At 52.1% G+C, this 23,644-nt stretch overlaps 1 protein-coding gene across 4 annotated transcripts in view; it reads left to right on the top strand.

Annotated features, from left to right (window-relative positions):
* The window catches only part of Cacna1a (calcium voltage-gated channel subunit alpha1 A), a 231,115-nt gene that overhangs the window by 27,517 nt on the left and 179,954 nt on the right, over positions 1-23,644 (top strand). For all 4 annotated transcript variants that reach the window (XM_052166367.1, XM_052166368.1, XM_052166366.1 and 1 more), the window contains exons 2-3: positions 19,412-19,517; positions 20,559-20,698. In XM_052166367.1, coding sequence (XP_052022327.1) covers positions 19,412-19,517; positions 20,559-20,698 — 246 coding nt within the window. The remainder of the gene's footprint in view (positions 1-19,411; positions 19,518-20,558; positions 20,699-23,644) is intronic.

Here is a 23,644-nt window from a genome sequence, read left to right as displayed (position 1 = left end):
TCACCCAGGCTGGCTTGGGACTCGTGGTCCCCCTGCCTCAGCCTATGGAGGACTGGGATTACACATGTGTGCCACTGTGCTTTGATTCCTTTCCCATCTTCCAAAGTCCTTCCTGTCCTTTGTCCTCTCCTTCCCAAAGCTGGCAGGCTGCCGGAGCCTGTGCCCTCTGTGTGGCAGCCTTAGGTGTCAGACAATACAAGGGCATGAGGTGGCAGGGTCTGCACTTTGTCTTCTGCGCTACCACCCCACTCTGGTCAAGCTCCAGCGCTTTCCTTTCCTTGCCCGCTGCCAGTTTCCCTCGCTTGCAGGGTGCCCAGGAGCCTCTTGCCTCTACTGTCTCTTGACCGAGTAAGTGTGCCAGGTCTGCCTCAGGGCCTTTGCACGACTCCACTCCTCCTCTCCTCCTTCAGGTCACTACTGAGAAGCTTCATTCTTAGAACCCGACCCCTCCCCCACTCAGCCCCTCGTTCCTCTCTGTAACTCTGGACTCCTTAGTTTGCGCATATATCTCTGGCTGCCCCCACATGGCCCGTGACCTCTCTAAGGGCAATGGCTTCATCGCCTGTGTTGGCTGATGTGGCTGGATCATCCCAGCCCAGGGCAGTGCCTGTGGTGCAGCACGTGTCCAGTAAACCCATGACCTGCTCACCCATATTTGTGTCTATGCTTGTTTCCGCCACCAGGGGGCAAAGCTGCTGTGGAATATACTTTTGCCCAGCTCCTCACTTAGGGGTCGTTATAAATCCCTCAAGTTTCCCCTTACAAGTATCCACTCCTAGCCTTCAGTATCGCCCTCCATTAGCCTCCACCTGGTGCCATGCTGTCTGGTGGTGCTGGGGGCCGTGACCAGGCCAGAGCTGTGCAAATCCAGAGTGAAAACGTGGGTAAAGACATGACAGAACTAAATAGAAGCATTCCTGAAGGAGTTCCGGGATGACTGGGGAGAGGGCTTCTGGGAAAGCACACCATGCAAGTGTCTTCCCTCTGAAAAACCCATGAAACCAGTGTTGGGAAGGCAGAGGTCCCTGGGGCTCACTCTGCTGACTTTGGTGAGCTGCGGGCCAGTGACTCGAGACAAGGAAGACTGGGCCTGGGGAACAGCAGCCGAGGTGAGCCTTGAGACTCCACACACTTGCACACAAGCACCCAGACAGACATATGCACACACATGTACACGTGTGTGTGTGTGTGTGTGTGTGTGTGTGTGTGTGTGTGTATGCGCGCTGAAGGAGACACTTGGTGCTTTGGGTTCCCAATGGACAAAAGATTGGTTATGGAAGACACGCCAAGGCTACTGCTTGAGAGATGGGCTGCAGCTGTGTCACCAGAAGCCTGAAAACATACCATATTCGTTTGTTTCCTTCGCTGTGATAAAAACACCCCGACAAAAGTAACTTAGGAGAAAAGGGGTTTGATTTGGCTCAGAATTTCAGGTTACTGTCCATCTTAACAGGGAAGTCAAGCCAGGAGCTTGAAGTAGCCATTCACATCCAATCAGGAGAGAGGGCTGAGCCCATGTCTCCTCCTCACGCGCAACTCATTTCTCCTTTTCGTACAGTCCAGGACCCAAGCCTAGGGAGTGGGGCCGCCCACAGCGGGAGGGTTTTTCCACCTCTGTTAATATAACCAACACAACAATCTCCAGTTGCCTAACCGTCTCTAGACAGTCCCTCCCTAAGACTTTCTTCCCTGGTCACTGATTCTAGATTGTGTCAAGTAGACACCTGAAGTTGACCATTACACCTGGGGATGAAAATGACGAGGAGGTGTCTGCCCTTGGATCTTACACTGGTTGGGTTTTGTCTATACAAACCTAGACATATCTGGTGAGAACTCTTGGGCTTGTTTGTTTTCTTTGGTTTGGTTTGGTTGTTTTTGTTTGAGACAGCATTTCTCTGTGTAGTTCTGACTATCTTGGAACTCACTGTGTAAACCAGGCTAGCCTTGAACTCAGAGACCCACCTGCCGCTGCCTCCTGAGTGCTGGCGTTAAAGGTGTACACCACCGCCTGCCTCATGGGAAGAATTAATCAAGGGATTGCCTTTTGTCAGTTTGGGCTGTAGGCAAGTCTGTGGACATTCTCCTGACGAATGATTGATGTGGGAGTGTCCAGCTCACCGTGGGTGCCATCTTGGATCCTGGGTGGGATAAGAAAGCATTCTGGGAAAAAGCCAGCTGAACGAGCCCGCAAGGCGGCACCCCTCCCTGGTGGCACCCCTTCCCTGCGGCGGCACCCCTCCCCGGCGGCGGCACCCCACCCCGGTGGCGGCACCCCTCCCCTCTCCCCGGCGGCACCCCTCCCCCCTCCCCGGCCTCTGTGTCCGCTCTTGCCTCTAGGTTCCTGCTTTGCCTCCCACCTCCTCTTTCCTCCATAATGGACTGGTGCCTGGAAGTTTGGGATGAAATGAACCCCCTTTCCTTCCAAGTTGCTTTTAGTAATGACATTTGGTGCTGCAATAGAACCCTTAGACAGATGGTAAAGACTGATAGGTCTTCAGAGTGCTAAAAGCCCCACAGTTGCATGATGGGAAGATGGCCAGCCTCCCTTTAAGACTAGCCTTTCCTCCATGGACCAGTGACTGCTGGGGCCCAAAGCAGAGGCAGCCTGAACCAGCTGGCTGGGTTCCCGTGCGAGGGCAGAGCGAGCGTCTTCTGCATTTTCCTGTGCGGGACCATCAGCTTTGAGGCACTCCGTGGCACCCAGTGGGCATGGCGTGTACTGCTTTGAGGATACTAGTGAGCCACACTTGCTTTGGGGGGTCTGGGCAATGAGCCACTCAACAAGCAGCATCCTTAGTAATGTGGTCCTGCTTCCCAGAGCTACAGTGTGGCCTCTTGGAAATGGAAGTGTGTGTGTGTGTGTGTGTGTGTGTGTGTGTGTGTGTGTGTGGTGTGTGTGTGTGTGTGGTGTGTGTGTGGTGTGTGTGTGTGTGTGTGTGGTGTGTGTGTGTGTGTGTGTGTGTGTGTGTGTGTGTGTGTGTGTGTGTGTGTGTGTGTGTGTGTGTGTGTGGTGTGTGTGTGTGTGTGTGTGTGTGTGTGTGGTGGGGGTGTGTATGTGGTGTGTGTGTGGTGTGTGTGTATGTGGTGTGTGTGTGTGTGGTGTGTGTGTGTGTGTGTGTGTGTGTGGTGTGTGTGTGTGTGTGGTGTGTGTGTGGTGTGTGTGTGTGTGTGGTGTGTGTGTGTGTGTGGTGTGTGTGTGTGTGTGTGTGTGTGTGTGTGGTGTGTGTGTGGTGTGTGTGTGGTGTGTGTGTGTGTGTGGTGTGTGTGTGGTGTGTGTGTGTGTGTGTGGTGTGTGTGTGTGTGTGGTGTGTGTGGTGTGTGTGTGTGTGTGTGTGTGGTGTGTGTGTGTGTGGTGTGTGTGTGGTGTGTGTGTGTGTGTGTGTGTGTGTGTGGTGTGTGTGTGTGTGTGGTGTGTGTGTGTGTGTGTGTGTGGTGTGTGTGTGTGTGTGTGTGTGTGTGTGTGCCATGAGGGAAAGACCCCGTTTAAGTCACAGGACACAGACAGGAGTTCCCACCTTCATGGGACTGACTGTGTCTGAGGAGATAAAAGCAACAGAATCACAAAATACATGTTATCTGATGACGTGTGCTAAGCAACAACAACAAAAAACAATAAATACATCGTATATTAGGGGCTGAAGAGATGGCTCAGCCGTTAGAAACCCTGGCTCCTTCTTGCAGAGAATCTGGGGTTCAGTTCCCAGCACCCACATGGCAGCTCTCAACTGCCTGTATCTCCAGTGCTAGGGGATTCACTGCCCGCTTCCGGCTTCCCTGGGTACCTGCACACTCACAATTTAATAATAACAATAATGATGATAATAATATTTAATAATAATGATGCATCTTTTTAAATGCATTACATACAACAGGGCAGTAAGTTTTATTTTGCCGCTGGCTAGAGAAACAAACATCAAGAGCAAGCCCAGCAGTGCTCCATGAAACTTGATAACTAAGTTGTTTAGTATTTGTAAAGATCGTAAGTGCAGTCTGTGGCTGTGGGAGGGACAGTGCAGGCGGAAGGAAGGTGAGCGGGCTGGGCGGAGCCTGTGGCCTTGTGGAGGGCCTCTGCTTGGGGTTGCAGCCCCAAGGGAGTATGGAAGGAAGTGGGCCTCAGGAGTCCTCAGTTTTCTGTGGCTCCCCTGGGAAACACTGTAGTGGAGGGGCAGGAGTGAGGGCAGGGGTGAGGGCAGGGGTGAGGGCAGGGGTGAGGGCAGGAGCAGGGAAAGAAGGAAGCGACAGTGTATCTGCATGGGCAGTCCTGGGAGCCGATCTGGCGTGGGTTTGGAGGCCAGCAAGGAGGGCTGCGTTCTGATGAGCATTACATTTGAGTTGTGGCCAAGTTCTTGCAAGTGTTCGCCATTTCGAGGTTTGCCATTGGATGGCGTCCTCTGCGTTCACCGTGTTGTGTAACCACCATTTCCCAGCAGCCATTTCTCTCAGCGTGTCGTTACCCCCACCCCAGCCCCCCTGCCGAAGGCCAGCACCTGCTTCATCCCTTCCGTCCCCAAACCCAGTTCCGGCAGCCACAGATTCCAGGTGTCATTAGAATTTGGTCAGTAGTTGGTGAACACTGATCCCTAGCTGGGGACAGAATAGCAATGGCTGTGGTGAGAAAGTGCCTGTGGGCTCACCTGGGCTACCTGACTTTGGCATCCATCCCCCCTGGCCCGGGTGTGCAGAGGCCAGCTGGCCTGCATTACCGGTGGGAGGAGCCATTAGAGCCAGGGCCAGCCAACTGCAGTCCACAGTTCTGGGAACTAAGCAAATATGATGTCCAGAGCAGGGCAGCGATCGCGGCTGAGGAAGGGCTTGGCAGGCTCTGCCCCTGCATCACTGGAGCAGATGCCTCAGTGGCCAGAAGTTCCTTCAGTATGGTGCAGATGGAAGGTTCTGGAGAGAGAGCTCTGAGTGTGGGGGGAGGGGGGGACTCTACCCCTGTGACTCCTTCCTCTTGAGAGGTAAGGTTCCTTAGTGCTTCCTTCTGTTCAAAGGGAGCTGAGGCAGGAGGATCCCGGGTGGCCAGGAGTTTGTGTTTGATATGGGTGACAGCTTGCTCTGTGAGCACAGGAGGCCTGGGTTTGGTTCTCCAGCCTTCACATAAAACCCAGGTTCTGTGATGTGAACCAGTGTCCCCAGCACAGTACGAGCCCTGGGACCCATGGCCAGCCAACCAAGCCAAGCAGTGAGCTCCAGGTTCAGTGAGAGACCCCACCTCACAACACAAGGTGGGGCGCAGAGCGTGGAAAGCAGCTGAGAAAGACGGGGATGTCAGCGTCAGCGTTAGCGTCTGACCTCTGCACGTGCAGACACCGCGCCTGCGTGTGTCCACGCCAGCCCTCCCCTCCTTGCCTCCTGCACGTTTTCAGGTGGTTTTGTTTCTAAAGATAAGGCTCCCTTATGCTCCTGTTAGAGGTTTCTATTTCCTTCCATCTCTCCCTCCTCACACTATCATCCTGTTTCTTCTCCCACCTGTCTCCACCTGCTATCCAGGTTTTAGCCTCATCCTTAAGAGTAGAGGGGTGGAGCCAAGCTGCCGCAGCCGTGGCCCTGGGTTCAGATCCCACCTCTGTCTTCTGCAGAGCTCTGGACAAGCTGTGTAAGAGGGCATCCTCTCAGGCAGCCTGCACCTCTCGCTTTCCCAAGACAGGGTCTTCAAGTAGCCTGGACTAGCCTTGAACCCCTGTTGTCCCTGAAGCTGGTCTTGAACGCTCAGTAATCCTCTGCCGGCCTCTCGAGCGCTGAGATCGGAGGCGCGAAGCATTGAGTCTGGTTGAATTAGTGTTTTCCCATCACAGACTCTCGGTGGTTGCATCCTTGAACTCGGATGTGGCCGCGTGGTGGGAGCTAACCAGGGAGCGGGAGAGGAGCAGTGTAGGCTCTGTGCACACTGAGTCGTTCAGGCGGCATATAAGGCCCTGTTCTCTGTTTTTCTGTGCCCTCGGTCACAGATACATGAGGGTTCCATCCCCGAGTCAGTGCTGGAGGGAGAGAGCATGGCCCCCGCCACACCTGCCACAGTCACACAGATTCAGCAGGAAGAGAGCCACGGGCTTTCTGCTGCAGCAGCTGCGGGCTTGCTTGTTACTGCAGCAGTGCGTGGCCTGTGCTGACTGCCTGTTTTCTCTTTAGTGGCCCGGTGTGTGTGCACTGAAGTTCTAGCTCAGTGTGCCCAGCCCTCTGCTCCTTTCAATCTGGGGGGCTCTGCTGTGTTTGCTTTTTCTTTTCCTTTAGCTTTTTCTCTTTCTGAGACCCAGGTTGCAGACCCCTCGCCCGCACCCGCACCCTCCCTCTTGTTCTGGGCATCCTGCTGAATGAAAGGTGGAGACATCCGCTCTGATTCACTTTACCTCTTACTCATCGCTGTCTTCTCTTCTTGGCTTTTGATCATTTTGAGGCAGGGTCTCACCGTGTAGCTCAGGCTGGCTGGCTTCGAGTTCACAGAGATGCCCGTCCTGCCTTCCAGGCACTAGAATTAAAGTATGCGCTACCAAACCTTCGAAGTTTGTCACTTCGAAGGGAGTTTTGCCTTGTTCTAAACTTTCCTCTTCCAGCCAGGATCTTAGACTGGGGGTCTCTTTCTCTGCTGTTCCCTGCCGCTTCGGGGCCCTGAAGACCCACCCTGCTTTAGCTGCAAATCAACTAACGGTTCAAATGGCTAAGAGGCACAGCAAGTCCGAGGCCTTCCCTCGTCCACCTAAGCAGGACGTGAGAGCTGTGGCAGCCATCCCCCCCTTTCCTGTAAATGCCCCTCATCATGGGGAGGGAGTCAGTCAGGGTCAGCAGAGACCCAGGAAGAAAACTCTTGGCCTGCAGATGTTCCTGCGGCCCTGGGTTTCATATTGATGAAGCTTCCGGGATGGCTGCCAGGAGCTGTGGATTAAATCAATAGCGTTTGCACAGTGAGCGCTTTGGGGAGTGGGGTGCAGTGTGCTGCTGTATTTTTTTAATGACCAAGCAAGGAGAATCTTCATGCCTCCCAGGGCTGGTGCGGGAAGAGGCGAGCAGATCCAGATACTTGGGGAAAATCAAGACACTCCCTGCCTCTGCCAGCTCCTGATGGCTGGAGGCAGCCTTAGCTTGTGGCCACATCCCTGCAGTCACTAGCTGCCTTCATATGCCCATCCCTGCTGCGCCTTCTAGAATGGAAACAGGTGTGGAATCCTGCCTCAACTCTAGCACTGCGTAACCTTCTGGTTTCTGTCTCCGTTTATATCTGTTTAGACACTATTTCCAAATAAGGTCATATCTCAAGGTTCCAGGTAGAGCTTAAGTTTTGGGGAAGCCTGCACCAAGACCAAGCTGTTCAACTCACTCCCCGAACCCATCACTAATGAGGTTATCACTACGTGTAGAATCAGGCAGGGGAGGCATCCTAGCACCACCCTCCCTCCATGATTCATGCACCCACCAGGTCCAGCCAATGCGGCTTCCAAAGTCAGGCTCCATGTCCTCTTCCCAGGCAGTGCCACCCAAGAGCCAACCACGCCCTCTTCTACCTGAAATGCCTGTCATAATCATAGTTACTTATCTATTTGCTGTGACAAATACCTGCTAAGAAGCACCCTAAGGGAAGGATATGGTTGAGTTCACAGTTTGTTCCATTTCAGCAGGACACTGCACATCTCCAGAAACTTGGAAAAGGGCAGCCGGACCTGGGGCGGGGCTCCAAAGCCACAAGGTTCACCCCAGTGATCTGCCTTCTGTAGCCTCTGCCTCTCCCAAGGTCCCCAGACTCCCAGAACAATGTTACCAGCTGGGGACTGAGTGACCACATAGGAAGCCTGGGAGGGCCACCAGCTTGTCCCTTAGAACTCAGGCCCTCCAGAAGGAGCCAGAGCACAGGGCTCAGTGTGAGATTCTTGACACACAAATCACGCGTTACAGGAGTCCCTTTAGGTGAAATGCAGAGAGACAGGCATGAAGTGACCAGGCATCCGTAGTGGGCAGAAGGGAACAGGGCACGGTCTTGCTGACATCATAATTTTGGACAGCTGGCCTCTGCAACACTGAGGGACTCAGATTCCATTGTTCCGAGTTACTGGAACCATCAGCTTTCTGTCACTGTAGCAAAATGCCCAAAGCAATTAACTTATGAGGAGGAAAGGTTAATTTTGGCTCATGAGTCTTTTGGTTCCATTTCAGGATTGAATAGATGTGTGTCTTGGGGCCTCTGGTAAAGGAAATGGCTTACATCTGGAGTCAAAAATAAGGAAAGAGAGAGGGCCAGCTGAGTCCACAGTCCCCTTCAAGGGCAGCACTCCCACGACCCAACCTCCTCCGCTAGGATCCAACTCTTTTTCTTTTCTTTTTTCCCCACTTCTCTCCTCCCTCCTTTCCTATCCCCGCCCCCATTACTTCCCTCTCTATTGCCTCTGGCCCTTACTCTCATTATGTAGCCCAGGCTGGTCTGGAACTCGGCCCAGGCTGGTCTGGAACTCACGGTCCTGACCCTCCTGCCTCACCCTGACTAGGCTATTCCTCTTAAAGAGACCCCTATTTGCCAGAGCCCACCCTGAAGCTGGGCCTCCATTTTAATACCTGGCCCTTTTGAAGACCTTGTTGAGATCATGGTCTCCACCCTGGGTAGGTGGGTGGTTTGCTATGACAGCCTTTGAAGATGAGAACAGACACAGAGTGGGATCCCTCTGAGAAGACACTCGAGGGCTCAGCCCTCACTAGGGCCACAGTGGGGAGGAGACAGTGCATCTTTCTCCTTCCCTCCGGTCTTCTTTGGTCCAGACTCAGCTAAAGGCAGGGATGTGGGCTGTGGGTGACAGACTCACCTGAAGGCAGGGATGCGGGCTGTGGGTGACACTGTTCATACCAAGCCTGCCCTCCAGGGCCACTGAGCAGGATGTTGAATGTGAGAGTGAACCTCAGAGAAGCACGAGATTCCCAGGAGAGAGAAAGGACAGACTTAAGGACAGAGAGATGATAAATATAGATACACACACCTTGCTACACAGAGCAATGGATGGGCGGATGGATGGATAGAAGGATAGGCAGGAAGATGTGAAGAAGAATGAGCAGATGGATGGATTAGACAGACGGATGGTGTGTGAAGATCGGTCCGGAGATACACAGAGAAGGCGTAGCTGCCTAGGACTAAGCCATTCAGAGTCTTGGTCGAACAAAGAGAAGGGAAAACAGAAGTCGGGATAAGAGGCCCAGAGCGTAAAGAAGCAGGAACACAGGAAAGGGAGACTCTACGTGCAGACAAGTCACGAAAGCCAGTGTAGATAGAGGCAGTACCAGCAGGGCCTGGGAGGCTGAGGAGGATGGAGACTGTCCAGACCCTGCCTCATCTACAGATGGCCACGAGGAGAGATTGAGCTTTAGTAAGTGATAGATGATGACAGTTAGTTAGATGATGGGTTAGGTAGGAAGATGGAGGGGAGATCGCTAGTAGGCTTTACGCACAGGCTGACAGGTGACAAGATGGTTGATGGATGGATTGACAGATGATAGAAAGACAAGCTAGATGGTCAAAGCGTCCTGAGGGTTGACAGCTGACGGTGGCCTCGCTGAAGGTGTCCCTGCCGAGAGGCGGTCCCAGCTGGGCCAGCACAGCACTGAAGAGGAGGAGGAGGCTGAGGTGTGGCGCTGAGGCATGGTCTGGCACGACCGCTTCCTTCTGTGAAGGATGGTGCTGTGGGGGTGGGGCGAAGTCATGGGTGGAGCTTGCACCTGTGGGAGAACAGTGGCTTCTCCTGAGGTCACCTTCTTGTCCCTGAGCAGAGGGTCAGCACTGCCTCTCCCATGGGTACCTGGGGATTCACCAATGGCCATTTATGGCCCTGGTCGGTGGTGTCAGTGTAGGCAGTTGGTGTTCTTTGGGAATGTTCTGCAGCTCAAGACTGGCAGGTGCTTTCTGGGGTGGGTGCTGTCTGAGAGGAAGAGGAGACAGGGTGTGATGTGGGAGGTTTGAAGGCTGGTAGGGAGGCCTGAGAACAGCTCTGTGGGTGGCAGGTCGGGTGGGTGGAACGGCAAGAAAGAGAAGGCCGTGACTCCAGAGGAGGATGCCGGGGCAAGGTGCCGTGGTGGGAGCTGGCATCTGGAGAAGCTAGAGGGGACGTGGTTTGTGATGAGGAGGGGCTAAGGGAGGAAGGAATATGAAAACTGTCGTAGAAAACAGAGGGGCGCAGGGAGCAACCTGGACACAGTACGGCGGGAACACCCCAGGCTTGGTGCTTCAGCATGCTAGGTCTTGGTGCTGCCCGTGGGGCTTAGGCGGGGACAGGGTGACTTAACTAGACCAGTGAGTGTGTATGTGTGTCTGTGGGCTGGGGTGCTGAGTCTCCTGTGTTTCAGCCTTCCTTCCCTTCCCTTCCCTTTCCTTCCCTCCTTCCTTCCTTCCTTCCTTCCTTCCTTCCTTCCTTCCTTCCTTCCGTCCTTCGACCAGGTGAACTGCGTGCTTAACTTCAGATGAAGCACATGTGACCATACTGGTCACTTTGGGGGAGGGGCTGGTGTAGAACCTGATCCAGGTGTGTCCTTGGGAAGCACTGGCCCTCAAGCCTCTTCCCAGGATCCTCACACCACTTGGATTATTTTACAATTTGCTTCCTTATTTATTGTGTGCATGCATATGTGCGCGCACACATGGATGAAGGTCAGAGTGCACCTTGTGGGGTTGCCTCTCTCCTTCTATGAGGTGGGTCCTGGGATTGAACTCACATATCAGTCTTGGCTGCAGGTTCCTCTGCTCACTAAGCCATCTTGCTGGACCCTTATAAAAGTGTATTTTAATAGAAAACATATAGCCTTATAAAATCAGGGGTGGTTCATATGAGAATGAATGTCAGATATACACTCCCTCAGACCCTCCTTCTGTATCTCTGAAAGTCTCTCAAGCACATAGAGATATAGGCAAGTAGTCAGGCCGACTTTGCCAGTAATGGAGACCAGCCGAAGTGCTGGCGGAGTGTTAAATAAATGATGAGGCAGCCACTCATAATCTGCAACCTTTTAAAAGAACAGGGCCTATCATGCTGCCAGGCGGTAATGTGTGCAGGGTGGTGTACGGCCCAGCAAATTAGAGGAGGTTGTGGACGCTGAGTTCTGCAAGGGAAGATGTGGTCCTTTGTGATTTCGTTGGGCTAGTTGTTTTTATTGAGCAGCTGCTGTGTGTCCTGCACTCAGAAAAATGCTAGGGACGTGGCCTAGAATGAGCCCAGGGCCTACCCTAATGGGACTGCTGTTCTAAAGAGGGCAATTGACCTAATCAGACAAGGAATTCAACTAAATGTCGCACTGAGGGCCGAGTGCAGGCACAGCAGAGCTTTTAGATCAGGCGGCACGGGCCTGGGAGAAGAGCTTCCCAGGGATGGAGGGGACGGGGCGGGGGGTGGGGGGGAAGGCCAGCCTGGGCTACGGAGCGAGGAGGGAGGGAAGGGCTGAAAGGATGGAGGGAATGGGAAGAGAGGAGATGGAGAGAGAGAGAAACAGGCAAGAGGAGGTGGGGGAGGAAGCAGGAGGAGGGAGCGGTGCTGCTAAGAGCCGTTGCTATTAAACACAATAAATTTCTTGCTTGGTTGCAATGAGGCAAACCTCACCTCTGTGCTCACAGCATAGTCAATGTTTTCTGGTCTTTGGAGGAACAGAAATAAACAACAGAAGCCGCCCCTGACCGTTGAGCACTGATGCTATTTGGCTGTTTTTCACAGCTCCCCATAAGGAAACTGAGGCTCAGACAAAGATAACTTTTACCACCACTTAAAGCCACCTCTGACCTGCAAGCCCCTCAAACTCCTTTACTGGGCCCCTCCTTTGGGAAGTAAGGGTGGCCCGAGAGACAGTCATAGTCTATAGCCCTCGAGGTTGACCACAAACTCACAACCCTCCAGGCTCAGCATCCTGAGGAGAAGCTGAGGGCCCCATACCTGCCTCTGCTCTAGGATTGCCCTGCGACATCTTCCCAGTACTGAGTACATGTACATCTACCCTTTAAGGAGATACCGTTCAAAACGAAAGCCCTCGGATAATGTGCAACAAATACATAGCAAAACAATTTAAATTTCTTTTAAAAAATGTTTTTTAATTTTTTTTTTTTTTTAGTCAGAGTTTCACTGTGTATCTCTGGCTTGCCAGGGACTTTCTATGTACACAAAGCTGGCCTTGAATTCACAGAGGTGTACCAGCCTCTGCCTGGCAAGTGCTGGGGAAGGATTAGTGGTTTGCGTCATCACCACAGATAGCTACTCATGTTCTTAAAGACACGATGATCCCTCTCCCTGGAGGTCAGATGCTGGCTTCGCAGAGGCTAAGGCTGGGCTCAGGGGCCCTCCCTAGCAGCTTGAGCCAGACAAGGCCTGTTGGCTGCTGGCCGTGGTGCTGAATGCCCCTGCCTGCCCTTTCTGAGCGCTAAGCTCTGCAGAACAGAGGGTGGGAAGCCCTTTTCTAGCTTTGGCTGTGACTGCTGCTGTGAGCTAGAGTTCAAAGCCAGCCTGAGATCTTGAGACTTTACGGAGTTGGTGAGAGCTAGACCGGTCATTCACAGCAACTCATTTCCGATGGGCTTGCAAGGTGTGGCCAGCGCACTGTAGTTGACTATTGGGAATTTAGATTGTGAGCTGTAGTTGAACCATAAAGCATTGGCTAGTGAGTGTGAGGCCTTAGATTATCCCCAGCACCATTAATGAGTGAATTAATAGTAGCAGTTACTTAGATCTTGTATGAAATGTAATCTGTTTGTCTAAGGTTCCAAGTGTTGTGGACTACGGCATGGTGTGTCCTGATCCCCACTCTCCTGCCTCTTTTGTGACCTTGACCAAATTTTAAAAATCTGTTTGAACTCTGATTTCATCCAAAAATGGGACTAAAGCACAGAACTCATCTTATAGGGTGGTTGCAGGGGACGCCAGAGGCCACATCCCTGGCTACATTTCCTAGTGTGGCGTCCTGTCAGCCGCTGCTATGGTGGCTGTGCTGTGGGCGGGCCTGGAACATCTCAGCCCGCTGCTTCATTCCATGGTGTGGTGGTGGTGCGCACAGGATCTCAAACACACAGGGCTCAACGGCCCCTCGCTCTCCTACTGGACTCTGAAAGTAGCAGAGGCTGGGCTGGATATCCTGTGAGACCTGGTCTGCAGACAGAGCTGACTCATTCTGTGTATTTCCTCGGCATATGCCACTTGTAACCCCATTCCAGGGACAGGGTCACCTGAGACATCAGACCTCCTTTGAGGCTGGAGCTAAGGTGGGAGGAGGGCATCATGGGAACAAACTGGAAGACTAGGGCCTGCTGCTAAGGGTAGGACACCCGCTGCCGTGCCCGCTTTGGGAAGTGGTTTTTCTTTGGTGGACTGATACCCAAAAGGCAAGGCCCTGAGAGCACACACGGCCTGCCTTTGTCCTAAGCAGTTCCTCAGTCGTTTTTTCAGAGCCTCCTCCCGGGATGCTCTGTGGGTCCCACTGGGCCTCTTGAGGAGGTTGAGCACTTGCCCACAGGGCTGTGTGCTCCCCAGGCTTCTGGAGTCCGTGGGGGTGGGAGCACGTCTCCCCAGCCAACTGCTGTCTCTTCTTGCCTCTTCACTGCCGAGGACTCTAGATGTGCTGACATAATGACTTGCTCTCTCCAGAGCGCCCAGGGAACAGTGTGGCTAACACAGGCATGGCTCAGCACAGCTGTGAGCTGGGACCCGCAGATCAGACACCGGAGCTGGGCTGCGGAGGCTCCTCCTGCATTCCTACCCCGCACAACCTTCCATCTCTGCCTCAGGCTCCTCCTTCCTCTCACGGCAGGAACTCGGAAGCTATCTTTAATCTAGTACCCAATGATTATGATCTCAAAGAGCTTTAGAACTGCTTTCTAGATTTTTAATTTTTTAATGTGCCTGAGTGTTTTGCTTGCTTATGTATGAGTACCATCTGCATGTCTGGTGTCTTTGGAATTCAGGAGAGAACGTCAGATCCCCTGGACCTGGAGATATAGATGGTTGTGAGCTACCACGTGGATGTGGGGAATTGAACCCGGCTCATCTGCAGGAGCATCAAGTGCTCTTAATCACTGACCCACCTCTCCAGCTCCATAAAGGACTTAAGAAAGTATGTGTTTGCCTGTGTGAGTGTTCATGCCTGTGGAGGCCAGATGGCCTTGGGGTCATCGTTAGAAACACTGTCCACCTCCTTTTGGACGGAGTCTCTTTCTAACTTGGGAATCACTAATTTAATCAGACTAGCTATGGAGGAGCCCCAGGGATCCATCTACCCCTGCCTTCTTAGCACTGGGATTATAGGTCTGGCTTTTCACACGGGTTCTGGTAATCAAACTCAGGTCCCCATGCTTGTGAAGGAAGTGCTTTAACCTGAGTCATCTCCCCAGGTCCCCTGTAGACTGTAGACTTAACAAGTCCACAGGGGACTGGTCTAAGGGGAAGGGGAACTGAGGGGGGTACAGAAGGAGGGGGTGCAGAAGGAGGGGGTGCAGAAGTAGCACCTACAGTCTCCTCCTCCCTCCCTCTGATTAAATAAGTGCTGTAAAGCCAAGGTTTCCATAGGGGAACCGGACAAACCCACGAGCAAAAGAAGGCAGAGCAAGCCCCTGCCAGAGAGGATTGAAGGAAGTGACCCTTGAATGAGATGCAGAGGCGGCAAGGGAGGGGTCCTGATGGTATCTGCAGAAAGCCTCCCAGAAGTAGGAACGGCACATGTGAAGGCCCTCAGCTCAAACATGCCTGGGATGCTTGGGAACTCTGGGGGCATAAGGGGTAGAGTGGAGTGACCAAAGCAAAGCGTAAGAGAGACAGGTCAAGGAAGCAGTGAGGGCTCCTGGACCGTGGGGAGGGCCCCAGCTTTCCTTCCAAGTGAGATGAGGGACGCCTGTGAGTGGGAGCACTCACTGCAGCCTAGAGCCCCCGCCTTGCCTGCCCCACCCCAACATTACTTTTGCTTCATCAAGATGTGGGGTGTCTTCTCAGCCCCCTGGCCGGAGTGTGGGAATCTAGGACTCTCCAAATCATTGGGACTCTTGGATGTGGAGGTGCAAACTGGGAGGGAAAGGAAGACACACACACACACACACACACACCCAGAAGAATCAAAGCTCGGAGCAGCTGGCTCCGCCCATCCTGAGGCAGAGCAGAGGTTTTCTGAACTGTGCCTGCATCATTTCTGAACTGCATCAGGAGCTCCAGAGGCTCCTCCTGCCCGCCTCAGCAGGTGATGCAGGACTCAGTCTGCATCCTTAAAGGGCCATAACACTGGCGAGCTCTTGCTTTGCCTGGCTGGAGCGTGGGGCAAGTGAACACTGACTCTCATGCTTGGGTCTGAGAAGTGACAGTTGGAAGCTCGTGCATTTGGGTTTGACCAAAAGAAAACGAAATTGTGTTAGGATCTGAGCCAGGAGGTGTGGGTCTGTCATTCTGAGGACTTGGGAGGCTGAGGCAGGAGAATTGCAGTTATAAGGCTTCCCTGAGCTGCAGCATGACTCAGAGGCCAGCCTGGGTGACTGCGTGAGATTCTGTCTTGAAATTAAAACTAGAAAGAGGACTGAGGATGTGACTCAGAGGTAGAGCTCTTGCTTAGCACTCACGAGGCACGGGGTTCCATTCGGCAGCACTTGGAAAAATGACAGATAAATGCAGTGATGTGACAAGGAAGGAGTGGGGTCTCGCTGACCCTCCCTCTGCCTGCACGCCAGGCCTTCTTCCTATGTGACCTGGGTAATTGTGGTTCTGACACCTAGGCAGTGGGAACCTTGCTGACACAGCAGCACCTAACTGTGGTGCCAGCTGCTGCTGAGGTGCTTCCATGGCAGCCATCTGGGGACAGGAAGCCAAGGGATGGCAGCAGGAGATGGTGGCTCTGAGGAGAAGCAGCCACTCAGGCTGGGCGGGCCGGCTGTGTGAGGATGGGAGTCTCATTCAAATCGCCAGCAAGGGCTTGGCCTTGCTTTCTCTGTGTGCAAATATGAGCTCTTGTTTTCCAAGCTGCAGGGTGAGACAGAGGGGAGTCTGCAGCGCTTTGTTCTGGGGCTCGGAGAGGCGCGAAGCCAGTCACGGATGGGCTGTGAGAAGCTTTTGTTATCCTCCTAAATTGCTGTTTGCAGCTGGGCAGTGAGACTGATGCCAAACACAGGAAGGGCCTGGCTTTCCCGCCTTCCTGAGCTGCATCCTCCTACGTTCGCTGTCTCTGCCTTTCCACCTGAAAAATGGGCTCAGACTCAGTTCCTTCCAACCCTCTAAGGGGTGGATTGGAGAGAGCCCTTCCAGAACACAGTGGCCTGACAGCCCATCATCGGGGGCATTGAGGCAGGAGGCTCCTGGGTTTGAGACTACAGATTAAGACCCTGCCTCAAAAAACAAAGAAAAAAACAAGACAAAAAACAAAACAACAAACAAAAACCAAACTACTGAACGGATCAAGATCAAAGGGCTGCTCACCCCCTCCTCTCTTATCCCTCTTAGCTCTCTTACCTTTTTCTTTTTTATGAACCCAACATGTTCAAAGAGAAAGAGGTTTAGAGAATGTGCTATACGGCGGTGTGGGGAAGGGGGTGCCCTAGCGGGCCCATGTCCAGGCACCCCTTCCCCCTGAGGGACCAGACACACACAGACATGGTATAAACTAGAGTTTATTCAGGACAGAGGATGGGAGCTAATGGGGTAGTGGAGGCAGAGAAAGGCACACGAGAGAGAGAGAGAGAGAGAGAGAGAGAGAGAGAGAGAGAGAGAGAGAGAGAGAGAGAGAGAGAAGTGGAGACTGGCCATGACCACGAGGAGAGGGGGAGGGGAGGAGAGCCCAAGAGGGGCAGAGAGGTGAGAGTGCCAAGAGGTAAGAGAGATAAGAAAGAGAGGAGGGGGCAAGTAGCCCCTTTTATAGTGGGCCAGGCCTACCTGGCTGTTGCCAGGTAATTGTGGGGTGGAGCTTAGACGGAATCCTAACACCCACAAAAGCTGTTGTGACATCTCTTAAGCCCACTCCCACCCCCAAGACTGAATTACACTTTGTAACCCTCACTGGCCTGGAACTAGCTATATATAGCAGGCTGGCCTGGAAATCACCAAGATCTGTCTGCCTCTGTGACTAAACTCCCTGGCTTTCCATCCAGTCACAGTGACCTGTAACCGTGTATCTAGGCCTCACACAGGAAGCCATCGCTTTCTCCCTCAGATCCCGGCTCCCAGGAAGACGCCTTGAAGCCCTGCGGGCTCTGTGTACCCCACACACAGTGTCTGTCTGCCTCTTCACACCTCAGTCCCTTCACTCAGCCCCTGGATCTGTGGATTCCTCTAGGCTAAGCAGTCTCCACACTGGACACAATGGCCTCTCCATTCTCACTTGCCTGTCCAGCAATACCCTTCAGGGCCACTCCCACTTTTTGGTAGGAGGTCAGGAACATGTTGCTGTCAGCCATATGGAGTATTTAAGTTCTGATTGCTTTTAACTCTCTCTGAATCTCAGCATAAAATTTCTGTACGGGATGGTAATTCCATATTTAACCTTTCTAGGAAATGCCTGAAGCAATGTGCAGGGTCCCCAGGTCCCCCAAATCCTCCCAACTCTCGGTGCATTCTGTGTTGTTTTACTTTCTGTTGTTCTAGTGGGTGTGAGGAATGATACTTCTCTGTGGTGTTTTTAAAACTCGGTGGGGGAGGGTCCATGTATGAAAAGTACACATTTGGGGGTGTGCATGAGCGTTTATGCACAGTTCACGGATAGAGGTCTGAAGACAGCTTTCAAGAGTCATTACTACTACCATGTTGGTTCTGGGGGTCCCACCCAGGTTCCGGCATGGGCACTGGGTGCCTTTACCCACTGAGCCATCTCATTGGCCCATATATGGTTTTCTTAATTTGTTTGTGCTTTCGAAGAACAGGGTTTTAAGTGTGTGTATGTGTGTCTGTGTGTGTGTGTACACATGGGTGCACAGGTATGTATGTGCACATGTGTGTGTGTGTGTGTACACATGGGTGCACAGGTATGTATGTGCACATGTGTGTGTATACATGGGTACACAGGTATGTATGTGCACATGTGTATGTTTGTGTACACATGGGTGCACAGGTATGTATGTGCATGTGTGTGGGTGTGTGCATGCAGAAGTTGGAGATCAGTGCCCTGTATCTTCTTCAATCATTCCCCCTCGGAGCTTTTTAGATAGAGTATCTCAATAAACCTAGAGTCCCCTCTTGTAGGTAGACTGCCAGCAAGCTTTGGGGATCCCGTCTCCACCTCCCCAGTGCCTGAGTCTCAGAGGGACACCAACATCCCCAGCTTGTAAGTGGCTGCTGGGGCTTCATCTGAGATCCCCATTCATGTACTGCAGGCATTTTACAGAGTCAGCCCTCGGACTAATGTTTGACCAAGTCCCTTTCCTGCCTCTCCTCTATAGCATTCACCACCTGATGATAAGTGTGGCCTGTTGTCACCCCTCAGTATCCACAGTGAGTCTGTTCCTGGACCCCATTAATACCAAAATGTGCAGACGCTCAAGCCCTGCTCATCAGACCTGTATGCCTCCTCCCAGAAATGCCAGTGCATCACTCGGTGATGTAGAAACCCCCCCCCCCCCCTGGGAGCGCAGGGTGCGCTGATCATTGGTTGCTTCAGCCTGTTGTTTAGGGTCTGTGTTCAGCTTGACACAGTCCTCTCTAGCCAAATACCTTTCATCTCTGGCCAGTGGGGTTTGCGGAGCTAATGCTCTCCACACCGTTCACCATCCAGTGTGCTCTGATGCTCATTTCTCTTACTGGCTTCTCTGTGAGTCCAGAAACTTGGTTCTCTTCTGCCCTTGGCTCTGTCCACAGCAGTGGGAATGCCGGGGTGTCTCTTGTCCAATGATGAGCTCCTGCATCTGTCGTGATGGTGCTGCAGGGGCGGAGACAAACGTGTTCAAGAAGGGGTGGAGAGAATGCAAGGACTGGAGTGCAGGCTGGGGCCTCTGAGCTGTGTGCACAAGATTGGCCCTGTGAACACTGTGTCATGGAGGAAAGGGGATCACAAGGCTTTGTCCCTCCATGAGGACTTATTTGCACTGAGTGAAGTGACATTTTTCTCCAGGGGTGTAGTTACTGATGCTTCTGTAAGGCAACCTTAAACTCACTAAGGAAGAAAGGAAGGGAGGGAGGGAGGCAGGGAAAAGAAATCAGAACAAGGACCAGGGGACTAGGTTGGAAAGGGACACAGAGAAGAGGGGACAAGAGAAGGGAGGGGTTTGAATATGCTTCACATGTGTAGTTAGTACATGCTAGTAGAAATATTTTTTTAAAATCACAGGTGCGGGCCTGTGAGAGGCAGGGGTGTCCTCCATCCCAAAGAGGCAGCTGACAGTGTGTGTGAATGGGGTATGGATGGGAAAGACTGAGGGCCTGAGGGATAAGGGTAGGCTGGAGGTGTTGTGCTGGGGTGTCAGGAGAGGACAGAGTGCTGAGCACGAAGCCACTGGAGGCTCCTTAACCCCCAACACTCCCTTCGAGTACATGATCCTGGCCACCATCATTGCTAACTGCATCGTCCTGGCCCTGGAGCAGCACCTCCCTGATGACGACAAGACACCCATGTCCGAGCGGCTGGTGAGCAGAGGGGATGGAAGGGGTCTGGGTCCCTGGGATGAGAGCTGTGTGGGAAGAAGCTTTGCATCATCACCAGTGACCTGGGGACATGGAGACCCTAACCACCCAACCCCACCCTGGAAACCCAGCAAACCTGACCTTCACACTGTGAAGACATCATGCTCAATCCAAATTCTATTCCCTGTTTCATTCTGAGAAACAAAATTTTCATGGAAAAAAATGTAACTATACATAAGTATCAAACAGAGCAGTTAGCCACTGTGAACTTCTCAAATTCAGTCACTGAGGCCCCATTCTGCACACTTCCTTGACCTTAGTTTCCCTCCATCCTCATCTTCCTCAGCAGACGTATTCTAGGACACATCCACAGTTGATAGCCATGTCCTTATGTCTGCATAACTAGAAGTGCAGACACCTCGTGTTGCCATGAGAACGGTTTTTTATACCCAGAACAAGTACCACCAAAGCCTCAGAACCAATCAGTATCCAGAGATCTGTCATTGTCTCAGTTACATCATTTTAGGGTTGTTTTGTTCTAACAGTAGTCAAATACAGACTTGGCTTGTTTATGTATTGCCTATTTGTTATTTTGTTATACTAAGGATGAACCCAGATCCCCACACATGCTAGGCCAGCTCTGACACCGAACCATGGCCCTGCCCCTTACTAAGGGATCCTAGGCAAGGGCTTTACTCTTGGAGTACACCCTCAGCATCTCACTAGTGGATACTAGGCCAGGTTCTACTGATGAGCCATACTCTCTTAGCCTTCATGGTCTTCACCAAGGCGACAGCCATATCTCTAAGTGTGGGAAATCAGTACTCCTAACCCAGGAAGTGGGTTGTTCCTAGCATTCTTTGATTGTGACACAATATCTGAGGCAGCTCAGCTTGCAGAGTGTGTTCCTTTTGACTTAGTTTCAGAGGTCTCAGCCTTTGCTGACTAGGCTCGTTGGGAGTAGGAGGTGGATACACATCTCCGGGTGTACTTCCTTGTGGTCACACTACCTATATCACTGACACTGCCGTCTCTCCGTTCCAGGATGACACAGAACCGTACTTCATTGGAATCTTCTGTTTTGAGGCTGGAATTAAGATCGTGGCTCTTGGCTTTGCCTTCCACAAAGGCTCCTACCTGAGGAATGGCTGGAACGTCATGGACTTTGTCGTGGTGCTAACAGGGTAGGCGACTGCGCCGTATTCTTTTGCGTATTTTTACCAAGGATGTCGAAACGTGGTTAGTTTCATGGCAGGTGTGGCCAGGCTGGGCTTGGAGACCTGTGCCCAGTGTTCATTAGTACACTCTGTCTCCTCCCTACGACCTCGGTGTCTCCACCATTTATAGCAGAGAGTATTGTTGAACAGAGCTGAAACAATGGCCCGTTGTGTAGCTGGCAGCTTCTACAGTGCCTCATGGGTGTGGCCATGTAACCCAGGAGGGCAGATAATGCCTCCATTCCCAACCCACTGCCCAGGTCAGAGAAGCATCCTCCAGCCACTGAGCAGTGGGGCTGGCATCGAAACCTACAAACCAAGGGTCTGAGAACTCCTCATTAGAGGGTCTCATCCTCTGCTTGGCGATGTAGTAACTGTTCATGGTGCTGACCGTTGAGGCTTCCTGGCTGCATGAACTATGGTTTGGACTTTGGCAGGTTGCGCTTGTATCTTTAAGGGAATTTCTGATGTGGATGCAAGGAATGAGCTGTGGTTGACAAGCGAATGTATATACATTTCCCGTCTCAACACGTGGTTCCAAACTAGCAATGACTTCAGACTAATGAAAACTTGTCGCTTATTGAAAGTCAAAACTGGTGCTTTCTGGTTGGCATTTTTGTCTCCCCGGGTTATTGACAGTCTAGAGCCCTCGCCTGATTGTAGCTCTTTACTGTCAAGTTGCAGCTTGCCCAAACTCTGCGTCTGTTAGCAATAAATCACAGAAGGCCAATGAACATGGGGACACTGGGAGAGTTTGTGGGGCTACTCTGTTCATATCTCCATGGATAGAGGCTGGGGTAGAGCTCTTGCCTTCCATGAAGTCCTGGATTTGATTTCCATCACTGCAAGATGGACGCCAAGTGTGTGTTGACTAGAAGTCAGTCACAGCAGCTAGGAAACGGGAGCTTGTGTTTAGGCGCAGATGGAGGTAGGGTTGGGGAACTCTTCTTTCATTCTGTTGCTGGGATAAAAACTATCTGACCAAAAGCAACTTAGAGGAGGAAGAGATGTATTTAGTGATTCTTCTAGGACATAGCTCATCACTGAGGGACATCAGAGCAGAAACCATGGAGAGCGTTGCTTACAGCTTCATTCTCTGGCCTGTGCTGTTTGCTCTTTCTCACCATGCAGGGACACCTGCCTGGGGAACGGTCTACCCTACTACATCAGTTAACAATCAAGTCGGTGCCACAGAGGCACCCCTGCTGGCCAGTCCAATCTAGGCAGTCCTCCACTGAGAAGTGGCTCTGGGCTGGGTTGAGGTGGCACAGCTAACTAGGACACTGACTATGCAGCCAATCTTGGTAGAGACTCCAAGGACCCCTGTCAGACTGTAGAGTGGACCTCAGTCTTGTAATGGCCAGAGGGGGACCTCTCTCTGCCCTCCTCCTGGTCTTCCCTGGGTCGCTCAGCTGTTCAGTTCTGAGACCCCTCTTCCCTGGACACCCTCTTCGCCTCTTATTCCCATGGGCATGCTGTTCTTCCCAGTGGCACTCCACATATTGCTGCTCCCGCCGGTCCTCTTACTTTTGTTGGCTGTCTCACATCCTGGTTACTTTCTTCATCACGATAACAAAATGCCTGACATAACCCACCTCACGGAGGAAGGTTTTATTTTGGCTGACAGGATCAGAGACATCATCCCAGGGTGGTTTTCTGTGCTCCTGGGCAGCACAATGCACTGGTGGAGGCTTGAGTGGAAGCCTCCTCCTCCTCCGCACTCTCTGCAGCCTGGAGAAGGCAGGTGCAGATGGGGAACTGCAAGGCGGTCCCATAGACCAACTTTTTCCAGACAGGTCCCATTTCTCAATAATGCCAGCACTGTAAGATTCCATCAAGGGGTGAGTCTGTTGATTAGGCCACAGTCTGCATCCGGTTGCCACTAGAGATGTTCCTGTTTCTTCTATTCATTTGTGTGTGCATCTGTGTATAGGTGTGTGACTGTGTGTGTGTGTGTGTGTGTGTGTGTGTGAATGTCTGTTTTTGTCAGCGTATATGTTAAGTGTGTGTAGGCACGCATGTACAGGTGTGTGTGTCTATGTAGGTGCACATGTGTGTATGTGTAAGTGGGTGTGTTTGTGTGTGTATGTGTGGGTGTGTACATTTGGTGTTTTGTTTTGTTGAGACAGGGTTTCTCTGTGTAGCCCTGGCTGTCCTGGAACTCACTCTGTAGACCAGGCTGGCTTCAAACTCAGACATCTGACTCCCTCTGCCTCCCCAGTGATGGGATTAAAGGCGTTGTACTATCACCGACTCGTACAAGTCTACATCTTTGTAGGCATCCATGTGTAGGGATGTGTATGCATTGTGAGGATGTATAGGTCAATGTGTGTGGGTATATTTGTGTAGGTATGTGTGTAGGTATAAATGTGTGTGCTTGGAGTGCGTTTAGGTGTAATTGTATGTTCCGGCACCTGTGTGCACAGGGGTGTGAGGCCAAGGGTCAACCTTAGGGTCAACCTTGGGTGTAGTTCTTCAGGCATTGCCCACCTTGTCTTCTGAGAGGATTTCCCTGGCCTAGTGCTGACCAAGTAGACTAGGCTAGCTGGTCAGAGAGTTTCAGGTAATCTCCTGCAAAAAAATGTTTTTTAAAGAGGCAGTTTTTCTTTGTCTAAGGCTATCTCCCAAATGAATGAGATAGAGACTGTAAGATTTCTTTGATAAACTTTATAACACAGTAACTGGGCAGTTAATAATCTATTCTTATCCTCTAGACTACTGTGGCTACTCCCAGCTAAAATCCCCAAGATACTTGCAGTTTCGTATTGGCCTGGCTCTCTGGGCTCCAGGTGTTTCTCCATGTCGTCTCTCTGAACTCCTTCCTCGTGGCAAACCCCCTCTTCCTCTTCTCTCTCCCCTTCCCCTGGCTGGCAGCAGCCCAGCCATGTTCTTTCTTCTGCCCAAGCACTGACT

Source organism: Apodemus sylvaticus, chromosome 21, assembly GCF_947179515.1.
Source record: "Apodemus sylvaticus chromosome 21, mApoSyl1.1, whole genome shotgun sequence".
NCBI lineage: Eukaryota > Metazoa > Chordata > Mammalia > Rodentia > Muridae > Apodemus > Apodemus sylvaticus.
This window is presented reverse-complemented; position numbering and strand designations above follow the sequence as displayed.